Below are 22,111 nucleotides of genomic sequence, written 5' to 3'. Positions count from 1 at the left end.
AGGCAAAAAACACAATCTGTTGTCACAACTTCTTGAAACTTTCAATCTTTCTTCAATGGAAAGCCAATTGCTGTCACTCACTAGTGTTTGAAATTCAGGGAAGCATTGATATTGATCATAGCTTTTCAAACAACAGACTGCTCCCTGGGAAGGAAGCAATGGATACTTAGTTTCAAAGCAGAATGCCTGTCAATGAATGTAAGGGAAACCAAAGGTAGATATTTTCCAGAATTTAAAAGTCAATCTTTTTATTAAATAAACCAGACATTAAAATGAATTGAGAGTCAATGGGAAAAAAAAACAAGTGCTGCAGCTCCTCCAGCAAGCATGTTCTTTTGTGAATGACTCAATGTATTTCCCTCAACTGATTTTATAAATCCCAGGACAAATAGGAATCTGTTGGTGCTTGTGTTGGATGCAGAGGAAGATTGAGCAAGTGATGGTTCCAAATGACATGCTGGAAATATCCAGATATGAGAGTTTAGAACCTGAGAATGGGGCTGGACTAGCTAGGATATGAAAGGGTTTAGGGATAAATGAATGAGAATGGGATTAATTAGGTGTGATGTAAAGTGGAACGAAGTGAACATCTTGTGAATTATATAGTTTGATTTGACTAAGCAAGGGTACATTGAATTGAGGCAGGAGGCTAGTATTTCAACAAAGAGTTGTTTCATCATTATCTAAGCCTTGTTGTGGACTGCATGCGTTCCTGGCTTTAAACTTTCTGTATTATTTTAACTATAGCCTACGAGAGAGATAGTTGATTGAAAAAGTAATGGAAGGTTTTAATTGTGGTGTTTGATATACTGAATGAATATACTTGATGTTGAAGATTCTCTCAGCTCTTCATTCCTTTGATCTCCATTGCTAATACCTTGAGTGTAGCAGCTGTATACTTTTGATCTCAAACAGAGAAGCTAATGGTTGATTAGATCAGTTTTGAGGTGGGCGATAGTCTTATGTAATTTGCATACACTTTCAATATTGTCATGTATTGTCACATTCTCTTTATTTAAATAACTTGCACTTGATTCTTGACATTACTTAACACTCTTCCAGATTTCAGGCTATCAGTTAAGTGTTAATTCTCGTACTGCCTGCACCCAATATGGAATATGCTAATTCCATATTAAACAGTGACTGGATCAGTTTCAATGGGATTGAGTTTTACTTTGTGATGATAATAACCATAGGTGAACATATGTGTCTATGTGTTCACAGTTACAATCATGATGACTCTGAGACACTGCATGATGAAGTCACCTTTTCAGCCACTGATGGTTCAAATTCAGCTGAATGTGTTCTGGAAATCCAGGTCAGTGGGGACAGAATAATTAAAAGGCAGCGGGAGCATTGTAAGAGTTTTTGTTTTTAAATCTCCCCATGTTAAATAAAATGGGAGACAGCCTTAGCTATTTTGTTAATGTTTCTGTTTAGAAGGTTAACAGCTTATTAGCTGAATTTCAGGTTTAAAAATCTTGTTGTACATTATTACTACAAGGATACTGAACCCTGCTGACTGTATAGACAACATTCTCTGTTCATGCACTTTTAGTTTGCTTAACTTCATTTTCATCACTTTCATGCTTTTAGGGATTCCACCTCCCCCACTGATTTGATTTGATTTGATTTTGTTTGTCATATGTAACCCAAGTACAGCGAAAAACATTGTTTTGCAAGCAGTACAGGCAGATCATAGCAAACATGGACATACCAATCATGAGTGCTTCAGCAGAGTGAGGCATACAAGATTAGGGATGAGATCCTTCTGTAGTTTGCTTCTATCACAAAGAAAGGTTAATTACATGACTCTGGTTTCCCCACCAGGACAACTTAAGATATGACTATGAAACTCCCATTAGCCTGCGGTAGTTTACTGGACGTGCTCTATTATTCTGAAACTGAAACGCCTGCCTCCCTTTGTCAGGGAAGCATGATCAATAATAGTTGCTAATAGTTGCTTTCTTACTTTCTTTAATTAGTTACTGAAGTTACTTAAAGTTAATTTTTTTTCAATCAACCTGTGCAAAGATGTTGTTACACACCTTTGTAGCAGTTGGGCATTGAACTCAAGCCTCCCAAAGTCATTATTAATTTCTATCTAAATGTTTCTGAAATCTACTTGATCTGGTTTGGAGTCTCAGTCTCAGGTCTTTGAACATGGGAACAGGAGTAGGCTATCCAGCACCTTAAGCCTTTTCCACAGTTCAATAAGGTTATGGTTGATCTGTGGCCTAATTCCATTTATCTCTTTTTATTCATGTCCCTGAATACCTTTGATGAACAAAAATTTATCTATCTCAGATTTAAAATTAATAACTGATTTCATATCAACTGCTGTTTGCCAAAGGGAGTGTTATATACTAGACTAAAGCCCCTCAAAACATATCAAGGAGATAGCCTAGACCCTAAGTTTTATCTTATTTAAAGGCAAATGTAAGGTGATGTGTTCCAGATGTGATTTGACTGGTCAAACTACTGGGCTTAGACCAAAACACATTTCATTCTTACACCACAGTTAAAATACAAACAAAAAGAAGAAGAATTGGCATCACTTTAACTCTATTGAAATACTTTACAAAGTAGTGTATTATTTAACTACTGCTTATCAACTGTTCCAATATAGCAGCATCCTATAAACACACTCTTGGCAAAGAAAAACTTAGCAAAATGGATTTTCTATCCTAGCTATCTCCTCCAGTCCAAGAGACGGAACAGCCAAAAGAATGAACCTAGCAGTAGAGAGAGAACTCAAACTTTTGCAGCAGCAGAGAGAGAGCTATATCTAGCAACTTCAACTCTAAAACTCCAACTTCAACCGCTGAAAGCAAAACTAAAACCCTCGGTCTGTGTGAGTCTGACTCCAACCACTCATGCTTCTTTTGCCTACTTCAAAAAAAATCCAAAGCTATTTACTCTGCTTTTCATGGAGAAGACACTTTGGTACCAGATTTACAACATCCCCTTCTCAAGAGAAACAGGGCAGACAAATCCCTCTTAAAGGCGCATATCATTACAAAGAGTTCCAAAGCTCTATCACCCTTTGTTGAAAAGCGCTTCCTACCATCTCTCCTTATCCTTCAGCCTGGTCTTAATTTTTAGACTATGCCTCCTAGTTCTAGAACCTGCAACCAGTAGAAATAGTTTATCTTTACCTATCCTGCCTTTTCCCACTCATAACTTGAAGACTTCAATCAGGTCACACCTTAACCTTCTAAATTCTTGAGAAAACACGCCTAATTTGTACAATTTCATCTCCTAGCTCTGTACTTCTCCCTTCCTTGCTTTGGTGCAATAGTTCCACATTTCTGTTATGTTCTTGTTCAAATGATATTAGTGTATTCCAATGTCTTCTGATTCTCCCTTGGTCTGTTTCAACTCTGTCATCTTGACTGCTGTGTTTTTTGCTATGACCAGTCTTCTCTCTGTTGATTAGTTTTCCATAACCTCTCTCCAGGCTATATTTCTGGTAACTCTCGAGTTCTGAAACTGTTTTCATTATGTTGTGATTTCGTGAAAATGGATTATCAGTGACTTCCATCATTTGACTTTAATACCTAAAACTTTCATGAATTAATGATAGTTTTATAAAGGATTCTCCTCATCTAAAATGGCTGCTGTGATCACTTGACAAAGCCAGGCATTCCACCTAGAATATCACACAGAATTACCATTTTAGTCAAGGGGCACTGAGACTTAGTGAGGCGTCAAGAAATTTACATCTCTTGCTTTACTCACAAAAGTTGAAAGATGAGAAGATGCCAATAACTAACCAGCTTGAAATGGAACAATGACACACTCTGGAATCGATAAAGGAATGGCCTTCAGCAACAGCCTTTCAGCAAGAGCCTTTCAGCAACAAAGGAGAGAGACAGCAATATGAACTTACAACAGCAAGGATACAGGAAGCTTTTCTCACCCACTGTTTTTCCGTCAATCTCAGTCATAAAAATTCACATCAATAAAAAAGCTACTTAGAAAAATCTGTTTGCTGAGAACTTAATATTTGCAAACTTTCCACTTCCAAAGAAAGACGACAACAGTTAAACAGTTGTACTTAGTTCTTTTCATTCCCATTACCCAAAGTACTCTTAAGATCTGTTACTGTATTTGCCTTTACCTTCCTGCCTGTACTAGATCCATTTAAGTAAGTTTAAACGAAATGTTATACCTACTTGTGAAAAAATAATTAACACTATTTGTTGTAACTGACTGGGTTGGAAAATTTCAGTTATGAAGAGAAATTGGACAGACTTGGGTTGCTATCCTTCAAACAAAAGAGATTGAGAGGGAACATGATTGAAATATATAAAATTATGATGGAGAGATGAATGGTGGGGAACATGGATTTAAGGTAAAGGAACAGAAGTTTTCAAAGAAGTGTAAGGAAGACCTCTTTCTCCCAAGGTGGTGGGAGGAATCTAGAACTCACTGCCTGTGTAAGGCAGAAATCCTCATAACATTGTAAGAAGGATTTAGATGTGCACTTGCGATGTTAAGGCATACAAAACTACGTGACAAGATCTGAAATATAGGATTAGAATAGTTAGGTGACTGTTTCTGACTGATGCAGACGTGATATATCGAAAGGCCTTTCTCTGTGCTGTAGATCTCCATGGCTCTATGATTGAGAGGGAGTTTAAAAGAGAGGGGTGCTGATTCTGCCTACTCACATGATTATATTAACAGAAATATTAAACATGCTTGTCTCTCCTCTTCTTCATGACTTTTTGCTCTGTACTCATCACTTTCAATGATATTTGGCTGCAATTTCTGAGGCCCAGGTGAAAGTTCTGTTCCCAATCTCCTTCCAATCAGTGATACACTATTCAGTAGTAGTTTCTCCTCATTCATTTGAGGATGATAAATTGAACATGTAACATGAATAAAATCTCACCTTGTGACTATGAGCTTGGAGGCACTGGGTGGAGATCTGTACACTGCAAAGGTCTTAATTTTATCCCTTTAAATCCCACCTTTATGAATTTTGGGCACAACAAGACTCTTTTTCTGTTGCCTTTGCCTCTGTGTTCATTTCTCTTGGACAAGAGCCCTCTCCCAGTCTGACAAATCCTTTCACCTGTCTCTAACACTCTCCCTCCATTTGGACCTGTCTCTCTGGCCTTTTATCTGCACTTGACCTATTCATCAAGAACAGTTGACATGACATTGGTTGCCTCAATATTTCTGCCCCCACCCCTTATCCATTCCAACCTACCTCCCTAGGAATTGACTGTACTCCATGGACTGAGATCTAACCCTGACTTCGTAATCAAGCCTACCGACAAGGGTGGTACTGTTGTTATGGGCGCACTGGATCCACATTGCAGAGGCTGAGCGTCAGCTCTCAGATGCCTTTTCCTATCTACTCCAAACCATGACCCACTATGGAACACTAAGCTTTTGCGTCCAGAACGGTTGTTAATCTCATTTCACCTGGTGATGACACCCCCTATGCCCCCACCCCAACACCCCTCACTGTCTCCAAGCTCATAGTCCCATAACACTGTAAAGTCTGCTTCTACCTCCTCTCCCAAAATCAACGAACAGGACTGCCCAGGCAGACCCATTGTTACTGCCTGTTCCTGTCGCACAAAACTCATCTCTTCCTATCTCCTGGAAAGAAGGCCTGAACCATGCTCATCCACCACCATCCTCTCACTTACATCAGGTCAAAGGGGTGGCAATGGGTACTTGGATGGGCTCCAGTTACACTTGTCTCTTTGTCGAGTATATGGAATATTCCCTGCTCCAGTCCTCCTCTGGCCCCAATCCACAACCCTTTCTTTGGTACATCAATGACACCATTGGTACTGCTTCCTCTCTCCTGCCTGGAATTGGAACAGTTATCTATTTCACTTCCAATTTCCACCCCACTGTCTCCTTCACTTGGCCCATCTCTGACTCCTCCCTTCCCTCGCTCGACATCTCTGTTTCCAATTTTATGGATAGGCTGGCCACCAATATCCACAACAAACCTATCAACTCCCACAGTTACCTTGACATCCTCACATCCTGCTTCCTTTAAAGACTGTATTCCATTTCCCCAGTTCCTCCATCTCTGTCACATCTGTTCCAATGATGATAACTTTGACAAGGGGGCCTACAAAATGTCCACCTTCTTCTTCTCCTGAGGATTCTCCATCACTGTGGTTGACAGGGCCCTCAGCTCTGTCTGACTCATCTCCTGCACATTGGTCTTCATCCCATTCTTCCCTCGCACAACAGCAGTGGGATTCCCCTCAACCTCACCTACCACCCCACTAGCATCCATATCCAAAGGATCATTAGCCGCCACTTCTGCCACCTCCAGCGGGATGCCACCACCAAAAACATAATCCCTTTGCCTTCCTTGTCAGGCATCTGCAGGGACTGTTTGCTCTGAGATACTTGTTCCACTCCTCCTCTACTCCCAATATCTCTCCAAATCCCCATGGAACCTTTCCAAGCAATGACAGAAGGTGAAATATCTGCCTATTTACTTCCTCCCTCCTTACTATCCAAGGTCCCAGATGTATCTTCCAGGTGAAGCAGCGATTTAACTGCACTTCACTCAATTTAGTTTACTGTATTCGCTACTCCATAGAGTGGTCTCCTCTGTATTGGGAGACAAAGCAAAGACTGGGTGACTGCTTTGCAGAAAACCTATATTCTGTCCACAAAAATGACCCTGAGCTTCATGTTGCCTGCCATTTCAACACACCACCCTGTTTCCAGGGCAACATCTCTGTTTTGGGTTTGCTGAAGTGCTCCAGAAAAGCTCTGCATAAGCTTGAAAAACAACACCTCATTTCTGCTTGGGAACCCTGCAGCCTTCTGGACCAATATCAAGTTCAACAATTTTAGTGCTTGAGCACCTTCTCCCATGTCCTTGTCCCAACCCCTACATAACAGGTCTTGTCATAACATGGGCTGCTACCACAAACAGCCCATTGTTAGCCACTAACAATCCCCATTAACAGCTATTCATGCTCCAAGGCTGACCTTTACCCCATTCTTTTGTCTGCCAAACTGTAAATTTCTCTCTCTAGTCTTCATCTCTACCTAGTGTTTACTCCTTCCCATCTCCCCACTCCATCTTTAGCATATTTCCCACACTTTTCCCAATGAGTTCTGAAGTGTCACTGAACCTGAAATGTTAACTCTGATTTCTCTCCACGGATGCTGCCAGACCTGCTGAGTTTTTCCAGTAATTTCTGTTTTTGTTTCTGATTTTTAGTATCTGCAGTTCTTTGGTTTTTATTTACCTATTGTCAGGGTTACAGATACATTGGAGACCACCACCTTCCATTTCCTCTCCAAGCACTTACCATCCTGATTTGGAAATGTATCACCATTCTGCAGTATCACTTGGTCCTTCCATTCATAAAGGCACTGAATTTCTTTATACACCAAAGACTGTAGTTGTTCAAAAAGTCAGCTCACTCTTTCTTGAGTGCAACTAGGATTGGGCAATACTGGCCTAGCTAACAATGTTTGCATCCATAATGATTTTTTAAAAATGCAATTCTTGATAATTTCTTATATTGAGATTGGAATCCCTAGGTCTTGTACTCTTTTGTGACACTGTGTAATGTCCCAAAGACCTGGGTAAATTCTATGAAGAATTTCCAGTCCAAGATTGTTTGTTATTATGTGTTTTCATTGAAAACCAGTAATTTGTTAATCTTGGTAATAAGTTTGTCCTGTTCGATAACTGGAACATACGGCATTATTGATGTGTTTTGGTGTATTTTTTGGCCAGCCTTCCAGGCTGTATTTCGTCTTTGGATACAGTCTTCATCACATTGTTGTGCTTAAAAGGGTTTGTTGGAAGTTTTGTGTCTATATCTGGTAAAAGTTTTGCAATTTTGAAATGTCAGCTTTGACTCCTCTGTCTCTAAGTCATAGCCTCATAGAGTCATACAGCGGTCCAACTAGTCCACGCTGACTGTGTTCCCCTCTTAGTTAACAGTATTTCCTGTAGATTCCCAGTATTCTCAACAGCGTGCCTATTGTTGTCTGGTTATTGAATCTCGTCAGCTCATTAATCTCTATTAAACTATTGAACCGTATGTAGCATCTTAACAGTTCTGAAGAAGAGTCATACCAGACTGAAAATGTTAATTCTGTTTAAGTCTCCATAGATGCTTCGAGATCTTACATTGCCTGTACTTCCTAGATTCTGACAAATCTCTAAATAAAATAAACTCTTCTCATTTCTCTTTGTCATTTTTTGTTTGGCCAAATTTCTAAAATTTGAGTCATCTCATAAGTGACCTTCCTGCCAGGGGAAACGTTTTCTCCCTGGTCCTTAATGACTTTGAACATCTTTATTAAATTTGCCCTCAACCTTCACTGCTCTGAGGAAAATAATCATTAACTCCTGTAGTAATTTGCCAACCATCATGAAGTCTGCAGCTTAGTGAGCAAAGAGATGGAGGGTAGAATCTTACTGTTTTTGGCTAAGTGCAAGTTATATCGAGTTTTTTGAAAGGTTTTTTTCGACATGGCCTTGCACCCACCTCCTACCAAGGCTCATACTCTACCACTTTCATTATTCCTTGTAGCAGCTTGCCTCACATGGTTTTGTTTCATCCAACTTCCCCAACACAGACCCTCCACGGCTTCAGTGTTACCTACTGACTTGCCCAGGACCCCTCACCACCATTTGCACACCTGCATCAGCACTAAAAGCTGTGCCACCCACTTTTGCCCCACTTAATTCTTCCTTTTCTCTCATTCCAGGAGAATAGTCCATTATAGGATGTCTAACTTCATGTCCACACATTATGCACCTTGGATCAATGTCTTTCTTGAAAGCCAGCTGCATCATGTGGAAGCAAGATGAACAAGGCATCTGTGGGATTATGCTGATGCTACTGCCCTTGTGCTAATTCAAATTCTGTCCCTGACTCTGTGTCCAAACATGTTGGTGTGAATGAAGTGGTTGACAATATCTGTGGTAGGATCACTGGGGAATAGGGACCCTAGAGATCTGTGGCCTGTACAAGATGAGTGTAATGTTCTGAGTATAAAGGGCCTCACACTGGTGGGTGTTGCAGTCCCCTCTGCTGAGTATTTTAATGCCTGTTAAAAGTCAAAGAACTCTACTCCAGAGGATTATGTAGCCTGCTTCCATGGTTCACCTAGAAAAAGAAACAGGGGGTGCATGTCTCTCACAGATAAGAAATATTCTGAATCATTTTTCCCATTTCAACTCCCCCTCCCACTCTTTGGATGACATGTCCATCCTGGGCCTCCTGCAGTGCCACAATGATGCCACCCGAAGGTTGCAGGAACAGCACCTCATATTTTGCTTGGGAACCATGCAGCCCAATGGTATCAATGTAGACTTCACAAGCTTCAAAATCTCTCCTCCCCTGACCGTATCCCAAATCCAGCCCAGCTTGTCCCCGCCTCCCTAACCTGTCCTTCCTCCCACCTATCCCCTCCTCCCACCTAAAGCCCCACCCCCATCTAACTACCAGCCTCATCCCGCCTCCTTGACCTGTCCGTCCTCCCTGGACTGACCTATCCCCTCCCTAACTCCCCACCTACACTCACCTTTACTGGCTCCACCTCTGCCTCTTTGATCTGTCTGTTTCCTCTCCACTTATCTTCTCCTTTATCCATCTTCTATCCGCCTCCCCCTCTCTCCCTATTTATTTCAGAATCCCCTTCCCCACCCCCATTTCTGAAGAAGCTTTCCTGCTCCTCTGATGCTGCTTGGCCTGCTGTGTTCATCCAGCTCTACACCTTGTTATCTATTATTTTTGACATTCTCTTTATCTAATAATCCTGTTGTCAACTATTCTCCAGCCTAATTGATTATACAGGTGGCTCCACAGTGCTGGAACTATAATATTGAAAATAAAGATCATAGTAAATTTTTTGAATAGTAGTTAATGGTAATGATATTGTACAATTGTATGAAGCAATTTAATTTATCACCTTGAAGTCAAGTTGAACAAAAATTGAAAAGGTGTAGAGCAGTCTGTCAACTCATCATTCATTTTACACTGTAGCCAAGATCAATTTATTAGGTACAAAGACATTTGCTGTTTCCTGATTAATATTTTTCTGAGATCTTTTTAACGATATTAGAAAGTCTGGCTCCCTGGGAACTTTAATCTTGCAGCCTGCAAGAGCTGATTGGCTTGATGTTTCTGTTGCAGCCCAAATCTTTGTAATGCCCTGTGATTTCACTCCAGATACTACCAGTGAATGACGAGCCTCCAGTGATGAAGGCTGGCCTGAAGCCCGTGTTGTATTGTTTTGAAGGGGCAGAAGTCACCATCACCACAGAAAATCTCTACGCCATTGACCTGGATAGCGACGATGAGAGGCTTATGTTCATGATTGCAAGGCAACCATTCCATGGAGTGGTACAGAAAGATAGCCAAATTGTTGACCACTTCTTTCAGGCAGATATCCTTTCAAGGACAGTGACATATATACACACTGGTAAGTAGCTTCTCCTTATGTAATTCTGCTATGTTCTTCATATGCATCTTTGGCTAGGCCCCTTAGCTTAAGGGATTCATAGATTATTTCATAGATTCATATAGTACAGAAAAGGCCCTTTGGTGCATCAAGTCTACACCAACGTCACGACCGAATGCCCTAATCTCAAATTTCTGCACTTGTCGGATATCCTTGAATGTTATGATATCTTAGGTGCTTATCCAAATATTTTTAAAGGGTGTAAGGTTTCCGGCCTCCACTATCTTCCCAGACAGTGCATTCCAGATTTCCCACTACCTGCTGAGTGAAAAAGTTTCTCCCCAAATCCCCTCTAAATCTCCTGTCCCTTACCCTAAAACTATGGCTTCTTGTGATTGACCCTCAACCAAGGGGAACAGCTGCTCTCCATTCACCCTGTCCATGCCTCTCAATATCATATATTTCAATCATGTTCCTCCTCTGTCTTCTCTGCTCTAAAAACAAACAATCCAAGATTATCTATTTTCTCTATATAGCTCAGTTTCTCCATTCCAGGCAATATCTTGGCAAAAGTCCTCTGCACCTCCTCTAGTGCTATCACATCCTTACTGCAATGAATTGACTAGAACTGAGCACATTACTCCAGTCGTGGCCTAACTAACGCTCTGTTCAACTCCAATATTAATTTCTTGCTCTTATAATCCATGCCATAACTGATGAAAGCAAGTGATCAATATGTCTTCTTAACTATGCTATTCACATGCTCTGCCGACTGCAGGGATCTGTGAATAATTACCCCAAAATCCCTCTGTTCTCTGAGCTACCCAGTGTTCGTCATTCATTAAATACTCCCTCATCTTGTTTCTTCTTCCAAAGTGCATCACCTTGCACTTGTCAGGATTAAATACCATCTGCACATCTGACAAACCCATCCTGTAACCTATAGCCATCTTCTTCACTATTAACTACTCTACCAATCCTGGTGTTATCTACAAATTTGCTTAGCAATCCCCCCACATTTTTATCTATATCAATGTATATAACAAATGATAAGGGGCTCAGTACTGATCCTTGTAATACACTGCCGGTCACTGGCCTCCAATCACTCAAACAGCCTTTTATCAGTACCCTTTGTGTCCTATTACTAAGCCAGTCTATGACCCATCTTGTCAAGTTTCCTGCCATTCCATGTGCTTTAATCCTCCTCAATCAGTCTCCCATGTGGGGCCTTGTCAAAAGCTTTGATAAAATCCATATAAACTTAATCAACTGAAATTATCTCATCCACACACTATCACATTTTCAAAAAATTCTAATAAATTTGTTAAGCATGACCTCCCTTTGACAAAGCCATGCTGACAACGCCCAATTGACTTTCCAAGTGGGTATTAATTTGATCCTTCAGAATTTTCTCCAATAGTTTTCCTACCACAGATGTGAGACTTACTGGTCTATAATTTCCTGGTGCATCTCTACCATCCTTCTTAAAAAGTGGGACCATATTTGCCATCCTCCAGTCCTTTGGCACTTGCCCTGTTGTCAGAGAGGAATTAAAAATTTGCGTCAAAGCCCCTACAATTTCCTGCCTCATCTCCCACAGCAGCCTGAGATATAATTCATCTGGGCCACGGGATTTGTCTGTCTTTGAGCCCGACATAACATCCAATACCTTCCCATTTCCTTTGGCAAACTGTAAGTTCTTCACAGTTCCTTTTCCTGAATTCCATACTTCCATTCTCCTTTTCCAGAGTGAAGACTGTAGAAAAGTATTCATTCAACTCGCTTCCAATATTCTGTGGCTTCACACACAGGTTGTTCCCTTGGTCCCTAATTGGCCCTACTCTTTTCCTGGTTAACATTTTCCCTTCAATATTTTTCTAAAAGTATCTTAGGATTCTGTTTAATCCTGTTCACAAGTCATTTTCCATGACACTTTTTTGCTCTTCTAATGCTTCCTTAAATTTTCTTCTGTATTCCTTTAGGGTCAGAGCTGAATTGCTCCCTTTGGACTTGCAAAAAGCCTTATATTTCTTTCTCATCCAGTCCTGAATTGTCTTAGATATCCAGAGTTCTCTGAACTTATTTCTCCTAAATTTCCCTCTAAAGAGTACATGTTGGACAAGCACTCTCCCCAACTCCTTTTTGAACGTAGCCCCACTGATCCGCTGTAGACTTACCCGCAAGGTGCTATTTCCAGTCTACTGTGGCCAGATCCTGCTTTATATTAATAAAATTTGCCTTCCCATAATCCAAAGCCTTTTTTTGCAGGCCATCTTTTTCCTTGTCCAGGACAAATTTGAACCATACCATGTTTTCGTCGCTATTGCCTAAATGTTCCTCCACATCACATTGAACACTTTTCCAGGTTTTTTCCCCCGAACCACATCCAACACTGTGCTATCCTTCTTTGGCCTTCTACATATTGATATAAAACACTCCCCCATATACATTTCAAGAATCCTCCCCCTCTAAACTGTTAACACTATGACTGTCCCCATTTATGTTGGGAACGTTGAAATCCCCCAGTATAATTTCCCAATTATTACTCTTACACATTTCTCTGAACTGTCTATGTATTTGCTCCTTTATTTCCGTCTGAATCTTTGGAGGCCTATAATAGACTACCAGTAAACTAGCTGCCCTCTTAACATTCTGAAGTTCTACCTACAAAGTCTTCCAAGATGGACAGCACTGTGGCTCAGTGGTTAGCATTACTGCCTCACAGCACCAGGGACCTGGATTCAATTCCACTCTCGGGCGACTGTCTGTTTGGAGTTTCCACCGGGTGCTCCGGCTTCCTCCTACAGTCCAAAGAGGTGCAGGCTAGGTGGATTAGCCATGCTAAATTGCCCGTAGTATCCAGGGACGTTTGGATTTGACATGGGGAAGTGCCAGGGTAGGGGAATGAGTCAGGGTGGGATGCTCTTTGGAGAGGTGATGTGGACTTGTTGGGCCAAATGGCCTGTTTCCACACTGTAGGGATTCTTAAAATAAATCATCTCTCCTTATTGCAGTAATTGACTCCTTAATTAATAGTGCTACACCACCACCTTTTTTACAGCCTCCTCTGTCTTGCCTAAGATCCTGTACTCCAGAATGTTGAGTTGCCAGTCCAGCCCTTCCCTCAACCATGTTTCTGTGATGGCAACAATATCATACTTTCATGTATCATCCATGTCACTAACTCATCAGTCTTACCTATTACACTCCTAGCATTAAAGTACAGACTATCCACCCTTGCTTTACTCTCTTGACACTCAACGTGGATGAACTCACTGTGACTTGCTTCCTTTGCTGTAGCATGATGTATTTCAATTTCATCACTATTCTGTGTCCCCTCGACCTGCCAAACTAGTTTAAACCCCTCCAAACAGCACTATCAAACCTAGCTGCAAGGATAAAAACAAAAGTTGCTGGAAAAGCTCCGCAAGTCTGACAGCATCTGTGAAGAAAAATCAGAGTTAGCGTTTCAGGCTCAGAACAGTTATAAGGAAGGGTTGTCGGACCCGAAACATTAACTCTGACTTTTCTTCACAGATGCTTCCAGACCTGCTGAACTTTTCCAGCAACTTCTGTTTTTGTTCCTGATTTACAGCATCCACAGTTCTTTTGGTTTCTACCTGCAAAGATGTTAGTCCCAATGAGTTACAAGTGCAGGCTGTCTTGTCTGTACATGCCCCACATTCTCCAAAAATGGTCCAAGTGATCCAGAAAACTAAAACCCTCACTCTTGCACCAACTCTTGAGCCATGCATTCATCAGTCCTATTCTCATATTTCTAAATTCGCTAGCACGTGACACTGGGAGTAATCCAGAGATTACAACCATAGAGGTCCTGCTTTTTAATCTACTGCCTTGTTCCCTGAATTCTTGATGGAAGACCTCATTCCTAACTTTGCCCATATCATTGATACCAATATGTACCACTGCCTTTAACCCATCACCCTCCCCTTTCAGGATGCCCTGCAGCTGTGATATTCCTGACCTTGCCATCAGGTAAGGAACACACCATCCTGGAGTCACATCATGATGCAGAGATGCCTATGTACTCCCCTAACTAAAGAATCCGCTAATACTATTGCTCTTCCTTTCTTCTCCCCACTACCCTCATACAGTCAAGCTGCTTGTAGTACCAGAAGCTTGGTTCTGACTGCATTCCTCTGAGGTAGCAGCACCCTCATCACCTTCCAAAATGGAATACCAGTTAGTGAGTGGAATCCCAGGGGATTCCTGCACTATCTGTCAGTTCTTTCTGGAGTATCAGATAGTCACCCATTCATTTTTTTCCTCTAGTCCCTTGAGCTGCAGTGTGACTACGTCTCTAAACTTGCTAGCCATGTAACTCTAAGGCTTGTGGATGAACCACAGTCTCCAGCCACTGCTCAAGTTCAAAGACCCCAGAGCCCAAGTGTGTACAGCTGGGAACACTCCCTACACATTTGGTCATAATCATAGATTATAGAATCCATACAGTGGGGAAACAGACCCTTCGACCCAACAAGTGCACACCGACCCTCAGAGCATCCCACCCAGACCCATTCCCCATAACCCACCTAATCTGCACATCCATGAACAGTACAGGCAATTTAGCATGACCAATCCACCTAGCCTGCACGTCTCTGGACTGTGGGAGGAAACTGGAGCACCCGGAGGGAACCCATGCAGACAACATGCAAACTCTACACAGACAGTTGCCAGAGGGTGGAATTGAACCCGGGTCCCTGGCATTGTGAGGCAGTATTGCTAACCACTGAGCCATCATGCTGGTCATCTGGGAGACTGGTATCACCAGGCCTCCCCACATGCAACAAGATACATGTTCTGCTCAGCTGGTCTCTCCTGACATCTTTTAAACTTATGGTTGACACCTTAGACTAGGATTATTAGTCTTATTTTGTTAGACTTCCTACTCACTAACATTAGGCAAAGGTTAATTGTAACTAACTTATTTATTTCTGTAGGATAAGGATGGGTTAACCAGTAATTGACAGATGACCAGTACCACGGTAGCACAGTGGCTCAATTGTTAGCACTGCTGTCTCACAACGCCAAGAACCCAGGTTTGATTCCAGACTCAGACGACTGTCTGTGTGGAGTTTGCACATTCTCCCGTGTCTGCATGGGTTTCTGCTGGGTGGTCTGGTCTCTGCTCACAGCCCAAAGATGTGCAAATTAGGTGGATTGGCCATGCTAAATTGCCCATAGTGTCCAGGGATGTGTAGGTTAGGTGGGTTAGCCTGTTACCAGACTGTGGGAACTCTATGACTCACTGATCCTCAGCCTTTCTCACTTTTTGAAATTATGATGTCAACAAGAAGCCGCACTGAAGATTCTCAAGGTGTTCCTGCAGCGGAATATGCCTGCAGTTTACCAGTTACTGTGTTCCTCCCCATCTCATGGCTGCTGCTGTTGAACTAAGCAAAGTGCCCTGTAAAGACTAGAGTCCTGGCTAAGGACACTGGCTAGGTATCCTTATCAAACTTGGTCTAATATAAGGGTAAAATACCAATATTGCTGGTAATCTGACTTACCTAATGGTCTTTCCTCAACCAAACTCACCTAGAGACAATCTGATCTATTTGATTGTTATTTTGTTTTTGGGTGCTTGCTGTGCATCAATTGGCTACGGTGTCTCCACACTTCAATAGCAGCGGCTCTTAAAGGAAATAATTGGGTGTAGAAAGGTTTGGGACGCTCTGGGGTCATGAAAAATGCTATAAAATTGCGAAACTTCCTTTCTTTGCACATACCTCGTGCATGGCAGACTGGCCAGAAAGAGCAAGTGGAGTGTTTGATTCAAAATTGGCTCAGAAGCAAGAATCAGGGCAAAGCTTGACAGATAACTCAATGATTGGAAGGCTATTTTCAATGCAGATACTGACAGCTAAGCTCTAAGACCCTTAGAAGATAGAAATAGATGTTACAAATCTGTGACCTTTTCATTCGGCTTGATATCTTTTCTCTGACAGGCACATTCACATTTGGCTGAGTCAGTCATTTTCTGTTCTAATGTTTACATCTTTTTTTATTAAGTTGCGCATCTCACATCACAGTGGTGTGATTATCAAGCATCTCCTTCTTTGAAATGCCTTTGGCAGGATTTAAAGAGTTAAATTAACATCAATTTGGCATGCAGTCCCTTGAGTATAAGAGGTTTTGTTTATAGAGATGAGTAACATGATCAAGGTGTTTACAATGTTAAAAGGACTTTTTTGTGTAAAAAATGGTGAGAACATCCACAACAATGGACAGTTTTCCTGAAATTGGAGACAGGCTATTCATGAATGAAATCAGGAAACTGTTTGTTTCACAAAGTGTTTCAGAAATCTGGAGTTCACCACACCTCCACCTCCCAGACCCTGCAATGCTATTGATGCTGAGACCATTAGGGGTTTTGAAATTGAGGTGGGTAATATTTTTTTGTTAAGTAAAGCCTTTAAAGGACATGGATTAAAGCAAAGAAAATTGAGGTGAAGTGCAGATTGTGATGATCAAAATAGATGGTTGAACAGGCTCGTGTTGGTCTACACCCGTCCCTCAGGTTTTAAGTTCCTAAACAGCTAGTGGTTTCTGTTTGTCTCTTTTTGATGTTTGATTGTTCGGTCTTGTATTTGTAAATCCATCAGCTGAGAAGGAGAAAGTACTCAACTTTAATCTATGCCTCAAGGTTGCTGTAAGAAGCTATATATCACTGACATGTAAAGGGACTATGGAGGGGAAATCTGGGAAATTAATCGAATTAATGTAATATATTTGACTTGATAGAGGTGTACAAAATGATCAGAAGGATAGATAGAGTGGACAGCCAGAGACTTTTTCCTAGGGTGGAGGTAGCTATTACGAGGGGGCATAGTTTTAAAGTGAGTGGAGGTAGATATAGGGGAGACGTCAGAGGCAGGTTCTTTACTCAGAGAGTGTTAGGGGCGTGGAATGGATTGCCGGAGACGGTAGTGGAGTCAGCCTCATTAGTGGCATTTAAGCGGCTATTAGACAGGCATATGGATGATAGTATAAGGTAGGGGTGGAGGTTAGATAGACCTTAGGTTTAAGATAAAAGTTAAGCACAGTTGGGGCAGTACGGTGGCTCAGTGGTTAGCACTGCTACCTCACAGCACCAGGGACCCGGGTTCAATTCCACCCTTGGGCCACTGTCTGTGTGGAGTTTGTACATTCTCCCTGTGTCTGTGTGGCTTTCCTCCAGGTGCTCTGATTTCTTCCCACAGTCCAAAGATGTGCAGGCCAGGTGGATTGGACATGCTAAATTGCCCATAGTGTTCAGGGATGTGTAGATTATAGGGGGATCGGTCTGAGAGTCTGTGTTGACTTGTTGGGCCAAAGGGCCTGTTTCCACACTGTAGGGATTCTATGAATACAATGGGCCAAAGGGCCTGTACTGTTCTATGTTCTAATATATCACATCTTGGGTCATTGGAACTGCTTTAAATACCATCCTATGATGGATTATATGGGTTTTTGTTTTTTTTTAGAACTGCGCACTCATCATTTATTCAGTGGTGGAAACAAAAATCTATTGAATTGAGGAGGTTTTCCAGTGCATTTCTGTTGACAAGTTGGGAATTCTGTCAGCATTGTTACTGTTTGGAAATACGCTGTAATTCAGCTAAAAATGGAAATTATCAACATCCTGGGAACAACCACTTTAATTAGAAAAGGCTTGAACAACCATTTGTTCAATGTCCCTTTATTTGCTCTAATATTTAACTTCTGTTTTCTGTTTCTTGCTACCTTCCCTCCTGGTCCTTTATCTCAACATTATCTAGCTCCTGTTGTTGTTAAGTGTCTATCTTTGGCCGATGACAAAACAAACTAATGGTGAATGAGGAAATAGCAAAGTAAAAATTGATCAGAACATTCCAGCAGCTCCGCATTTCTGTTGGGTTAACCAGTCTCTGCCAGGGAGAAGCGAGAATACTTGAATTAGACTCAGCATCCCTTTTCTTGCTGATTAAAATCATCCAAGCTTTCAACTCCAAATTACTATTCTTGCAGGAAGAGTTGGCTGGGATTAAGAGCAGGTGATGCCTTTTCTTTTGTCATGTGATTTTTTTTCTGCTGATGTCCATGAATTAGGGTTCAAGAGAGACAGGTCATGGAGCAGACAAAGTCAAGGACAATCTTCGGGATTGGGCTTCTTTATAACACTGTTTAGTGCATATTATGTTTAAATACTACAATACATAATGTTCAAAAACATTAAGCTCTAATCTTACCATTACATTCTTGAAAGGCAATTTCATAATTTCTACTGTTAAGTCTAGTTGGTTTACCATCTACTTCTCTGCATATTTCTAATATTCACATGATGAAACCTTAGGTTTCTGCCTAGCTCTTCGTGTACTTTGTTGTTCTTTCATAACTCTCTGCTGACAATGTGCTACTTATGCCCAGTGAGGAGCAGCTTTGTGACATGATTATAAGGTTACTTCAGGGCCATAAAGCCCTTTCATATCGTTAACAAGGTGAAATAGGCCGCCAGTGCCCCTTAAAATATTGTTTCCCCAGAACTCTATCCCAGCAAGTGTGAATTTATTTTGGAAAGGCAAAAGGGGGAAGATAAAAAGATTAGGACATTCAGAGTAGTCCAATTATGATTTGAATTGCGACTGTCAAGTTAAGACTATGGACTGAAAATATAATCCTGATAAATTATTTAATTTGAACAATAACCCTTTTACTATTTGAATTTTCCCTCTTCTCAGGTGGTGAGGTGGGGTTAGCACCCTGTATTGACACCATTACTTTTGTCATCTCGGATTGGGATGGAGGTACAGTAGAAGGCTGCTGCTCTGAGGAACCACTTTCCTGTCTGTTACCAATGCACAATTCTCTCCCTGTGTATGATCTTAACGTTACTGTAATGCCCATCAACAATCAGCCACCAACCATTAACATTGGTAAGAAAGCAACAAATATTGATATTTATGTTGACCTATATTAGCATGAATACTGCAAAGTTGGTGTTTCCAATGTTGTTTTAGATGATGTGGTGAGGCAGGAATAATAACGTCAGGCAGGTAGCATGCCAGTTTGGAACAGGAATGAGGGGAAGAATGAATATTTATGTTAATTATTTATTTTCAGAGTAATTCTGGAGAACATTCTGTTAAGTTAGAGATTGAATTGACTACTTTTAAGGTGGCGAGAGATAGACTCTTGTTGGGCTGGGGAATCAAGTGTTACCAAAGGTAGAGGGGAATATGGAATCCAGAACATAAACAGATCAGCCACAGTTTTATTCAATGGTGGGGCAGCTCAAGGAGCTGAAAAGGCTACTTTTGCTCTTATTTTGTATGTTCCAACACTATAATGAGCATAAGAAGTGCAATGAGATGAATTGCAGCAGGGATAAGCTGCTGGGCTGCTAGTTCAAAGACGGGTGAACATGAATACTATAATTTATCATAGAGTGAAATACAGAGAGAAGACCAAAAGCTGAACTTTCTTTTTGGCTAATTATCGTTTCATAAAGTTTTTAAAGAGGGTTTCTAGTCATGAGACCTCGTGGATTCTTTCACCACATCTTATCAAATGCTACCTATCATTTACTATCTATCTTTGTTTCTCCTCTCACCCTATTCTAGTCCCATCCTACCATGCACCGTTTGCAGAACAACTTATGTTTCAGCAGATATCAGCCAAAAGACCGGCATCCCTGGTGTCCATGCTATCTTTAAAAGTATGCTTTGCACTTGGGCAATGTGGTGTTACCTCACACCAGCAATGTAATGGCACAGCAACCGCAAAGCCACAGTGTTTACGGCATATAGCTGGCATGGCTGAGCCTCCCTTGCACGTATAACCCTATTTTCTCAACTTCTTTGCTCTTTAGCCACCAGCCAGACAGTTTACCTGAGCTCAGGTACATCCAGAATAACCGCCCTTGCTAAGTCATCCCATTCTGTCCCAAATGCTCAATTTAGACCGGCATCTTTTCAATGTCCAGCTGGAGAACATCCCAAGCAATTGGATAACTTCAAAGATGAGTTTTTTATTTACAGCCAGTAAAAGTGAACACAAACAAAATGAACAGAGGCTGCAGTTCATTCCACATTCCAACAAATGCTGGCATGGTGACCAATAGCTATTTAACATTCCATGACGGTCTCCTGCACCTGTCATCTACTGGAGCCAGGTATCAATCAGGTCTTCTCTGGCTTGTCACATCCAACACAGCTGAGCTCTGTTACGGATAATTTCCATGAACTTTCCATCTCCCCACTGCCATCCTTCTCAAAAAAACTACCATTGTTCCCCAGTTCTTCAGCATTTATTCCATCACCTCAGAGTCTACCCCAATTGTGCAAGGCACAGCATGATTCAGCACACTCTGTCCGGACTATCCTGGAGGGCTCCCCTGACGAGTCCAAGAAGAATCACATTTCCAACAACCTATTGTCTGCTCCAGCATAGCCCTGGTTACAGCATAGCCACCAATTCAGTGAAGGTGCTGTGCCAGTTGAGTGACCAACACGTGATATTGAAAAGAGAGTACTTTCTGCATTCCAACCCTTCTTCCCATCCCAGACCTACATCAATCATTCAACTTTCCATTGAATTTTGTAGAATCTATCTCAATAATCACATGACAGATGATGAAGCAATATTCCCCTTCTCCCACAGCACCCTAACAAGATTTTAAAATTATGCCTTGGTATTAGCCAGCATTCATCTCTTTTAAATGATTGCTGTGAACTTCTGTTGATGTTCAATTTGCAAGGACCAATGGCATGGTGCAAATAGTCTTTGACTAGCATTTGAAAGCGAAGCATGTTCACATTATAATGCTTTGCTAATTGATGCTGAAATAATTGAAAGTTAAGTGTAGCTGGAATTTGCAAAACCATGATTCATGTATCTGCTCCTCCCATGTCCTAATACCCATTAGACATGGATCCCACTAACAAACTAACACTGATTCCAGCCATAGTAGGAACTGCAGATGCTGGAGAATCTGAGATAACAAGATGTAGAGCTGGATGAACACAGCAGGCCAAGCAGCATCATAGGAGCAGTAAGGCTGACGTTTCGGGCCTAGACCCTTCATCAGGAATGAGGGAGGGGAAGGGGGTTCTGAAATAAATAGGGAGAGAAGGGGAGGCAGATAGAAGATGGATAGGGGAGAAGATAGGTGGAGAGGAAACAGACAGGTCAAAGAGGCGGGGATGGAGCCAGTAAAGGTGAGTGTAGGTGGGGAGTTAGGGAGGGGATAGGTCAGTCCAGGGAGGGCGGACAGGTCAAGGGGGCGGGATGAGGTTAGTAGGTAGGAGATGGGGGTGTGTCTTGAGGTGGGAGGAGGGGATAGGTGGGAGGAAGAACAGGTTAGGGAGGCGGGGACGAGCTGGACTGGTTTTGGGATGCGGTAGGGGGAGGGGAGATTTTGAAACTTGTGAAATCCACATTGATACCATTGGGCTGCAGGGTTCCCAAGCGGAATATGAGTTGCTGTTCCTGCAACCTTCGGGTGGCATCGTTGTGGCACTGCAGGAGGCCCAGGACGGAAATGTCGTCTGAGGAATGGGAGGGGGAGTTGAAATGGTTCGCGACTGGGAGGTGCAGTTGTTTATTGCGAACCGAGCGTAGGTGTTCTGCAAAGCGGTCCCCGATGCTCCGCTTGATTTCCCCGATGTAGAGAAGGCCACAACAGGTACAGCGGATGCAGTAT

The 22,111-nt window shown here is 41.8% G+C and overlaps 1 protein-coding gene across 4 annotated transcripts in view; it reads left to right on the top strand.

Annotated features, from left to right (window-relative positions):
* The window catches only part of frem1a (Fras1 related extracellular matrix 1a), a 284,482-nt gene that overhangs the window by 137,083 nt on the left and 125,288 nt on the right, over positions 1-22,111 (top strand). For all 4 annotated transcript variants that reach the window (XM_048595363.1, XM_048595364.1, XM_048595362.1 and 1 more), the window contains exons 15-17: positions 1,225-1,318; positions 10,197-10,449; positions 19,149-19,343. In XM_048595363.1, the coding sequence (XP_048451320.1) occupies positions 1,225-1,318; positions 10,197-10,449; positions 19,149-19,343 (542 nt within the window). The remainder of the gene's footprint in view (positions 1-1,224; positions 1,319-10,196; positions 10,450-19,148; positions 19,344-22,111) is intronic.

Source organism: Rhincodon typus, chromosome 3 (assembly GCF_021869965.1).
Source record: "Rhincodon typus isolate 14 chromosome 3, sRhiTyp1.1, whole genome shotgun sequence".
NCBI classification, from domain to species: Eukaryota; Metazoa; Chordata; class Chondrichthyes; order Orectolobiformes; family Rhincodontidae; genus Rhincodon; species Rhincodon typus.
Note: the sequence above shows the minus strand (reverse complement) of the source record. Positions and strands in the feature narration are given on the sequence as shown.